The 1,226-nt window shown below is 40.3% G+C and overlaps 1 protein-coding gene across 1 annotated transcript in view; it reads right to left on the bottom strand.

The window, feature by feature from the left end:
• The window catches only part of LOC106873668 (ferrochelatase, mitochondrial), an 18,664-nt gene that overhangs the window by 5,174 nt on the left and 12,264 nt on the right, over positions 1-1,226 (bottom strand). The window contains exon 6 of the mRNA XM_052977718.1: positions 713-938. Within this exon, the coding sequence (XP_052833678.1) occupies positions 713-938 (226 nt within the window). The remainder of the gene's footprint in view (positions 1-712; positions 939-1,226) is intronic.

Here is a 1,226-nt window from a genome sequence, read left to right as displayed (position 1 = left end):
ACCAGGCTCCAATCTGATTTGGCAGAGTTTCTACAGCTGGATGCCCTTCCTAACGCCAACCACTCAGAGAGTGTAGTGGGTGATTTTACGTGCCACCCGCACGAAGGCCAGTCAGGTGGTACTGGCAACGGCCACGCTCAAAATGGTGTATTTTATGTGCCACCCACACAAGAGCCAGTCCAGGGGCACTGGCAACGATCTCGCTCGAAAATCCTTACACATGTCACGGGCACAAGAGCCAGTCCAGGGGCACTGGCACGATCTCGCTCGAATGTCTTTACATGTGCCACTGGCCCAAGTGCCAGAAAGGCGACGCTGAGCACAGGTGCCATCTCGATTTCGCTTTCCCTTACCCCAATAAGTCTTCGCAAGCTGAGTTTCGTGTCCAATGAATGAGACAACGTTGGCACGGGTGCCAGTCGTCGACAGTATAAATTTAGTTTGATTGCTTTTGATATTGTTAGAGTAATGGCAATTTTACTGAAATTTTTTAAGGGTGTACATACTTCAGTGAGATACTGTATATATATACATACATACATATGTCTACAAATATATATCCATACATTTATCTTTTTATATCTATATACATACACATACACACATTTATATAAGCATACTTCCAATGACACAAACACATATCTATATATATATACATACATGCACATATATATACTCACACACACATGGTTAAATAGCAGAGCAGTCATACCTCGACCAGTCCTGGGTGTGTAGGCCAGCGGTCAATAACACTCCAGACCATGTTCGTAGGAGCATCACGTTGTGCATAATACTTGTATATGCCATTGAGGCTGCTTCCTGTTGTGGAACAGGTGTATTGTGGGTACTGGGTAAAGGCAATTGCTCTCTCTACACCATCGCTGAAACAGAAAGAAAGACAAAGATGGCATAAAGATTTTTTTTTTTTATCTTCATTACTTTAATATACACTTTTGCATGCTGTTAGTTCATTGAGGTACAGTTTCTATATATACATATATATACAAGAATATACATGAAACGATTCGTATCCAATTAACTAAAGACTTGTTTTGTTTACGCTTTTCCCTCCGGTTTTTTGTTCTATGTGTGCCATAAATATCGCCATCCGTTTTAGAGAAAAATTTGTAGTTTAGAATCAGTAGTTCTTTGACTGCTATTTCTAAATTTTCAGTATGTTGGAGAAGCAACTCAATTGCTAATCCCTGTATATTTATGATTATACA

The sequence above is a fragment of the Octopus bimaculoides genome, chromosome 28 (assembly GCF_001194135.2).
Source record: "Octopus bimaculoides isolate UCB-OBI-ISO-001 chromosome 28, ASM119413v2, whole genome shotgun sequence".
NCBI classification, from domain to species: Eukaryota; Metazoa; Mollusca; class Cephalopoda; order Octopoda; family Octopodidae; genus Octopus; species Octopus bimaculoides.
The sequence above is the reverse complement of the archived record's forward strand: the minus strand, read 5'-3'. Positions and strand labels throughout refer to the sequence as shown.